Below are 286 nucleotides of genomic sequence, written 5' to 3' on the forward strand. Positions count from 1 at the left end.
GAGTAATGGTACAGTCGGCCAGAACCCGGGGCTGCGGGGGCACCTCCAGCAGGTCCACGGTATAGACGCCGCCCTGAACGCGGTACCGACGGAGGTTCAGTTCTCCAGGGGCGGTGTCGGTGTAGTGCGGCGGCTTCGCCTTCTTCGTGGACACCTGGGGGGCTCCTGGGGGAAGTGAGGTCGCGATTGGACGGGGAGGTCATAGATCGAAGAGCACAGGGAAGTGCAACCTTAGGAGTTTAGAATAAACGAAGTGATTTTTGGTCATACATTTTGTAATTTGAAA

General features: G+C 57.0%; 1 protein-coding gene across 1 annotated transcript in view; it reads right to left on the bottom strand.

The window, feature by feature from the left end:
* The window catches only part of LOC119587629 (axonemal 84 kDa protein-like), a gene marked incomplete in the record, with an annotated part of 24,003 nt that overhangs the window by 11,890 nt on the left and 11,827 nt on the right, over positions 1 to 286 (bottom strand). The window contains 1 exon segment of the mRNA XM_037936333.1: positions 13 to 185. Coding sequence (XP_037792261.1) covers positions 13 to 185 — 173 coding nt within the window.

Source organism: Penaeus monodon, chromosome 22, assembly GCF_015228065.2.
Source record: "Penaeus monodon isolate SGIC_2016 chromosome 22, NSTDA_Pmon_1, whole genome shotgun sequence".
Classification (NCBI taxonomy): domain Eukaryota; kingdom Metazoa; phylum Arthropoda; class Malacostraca; order Decapoda; family Penaeidae; genus Penaeus; species Penaeus monodon.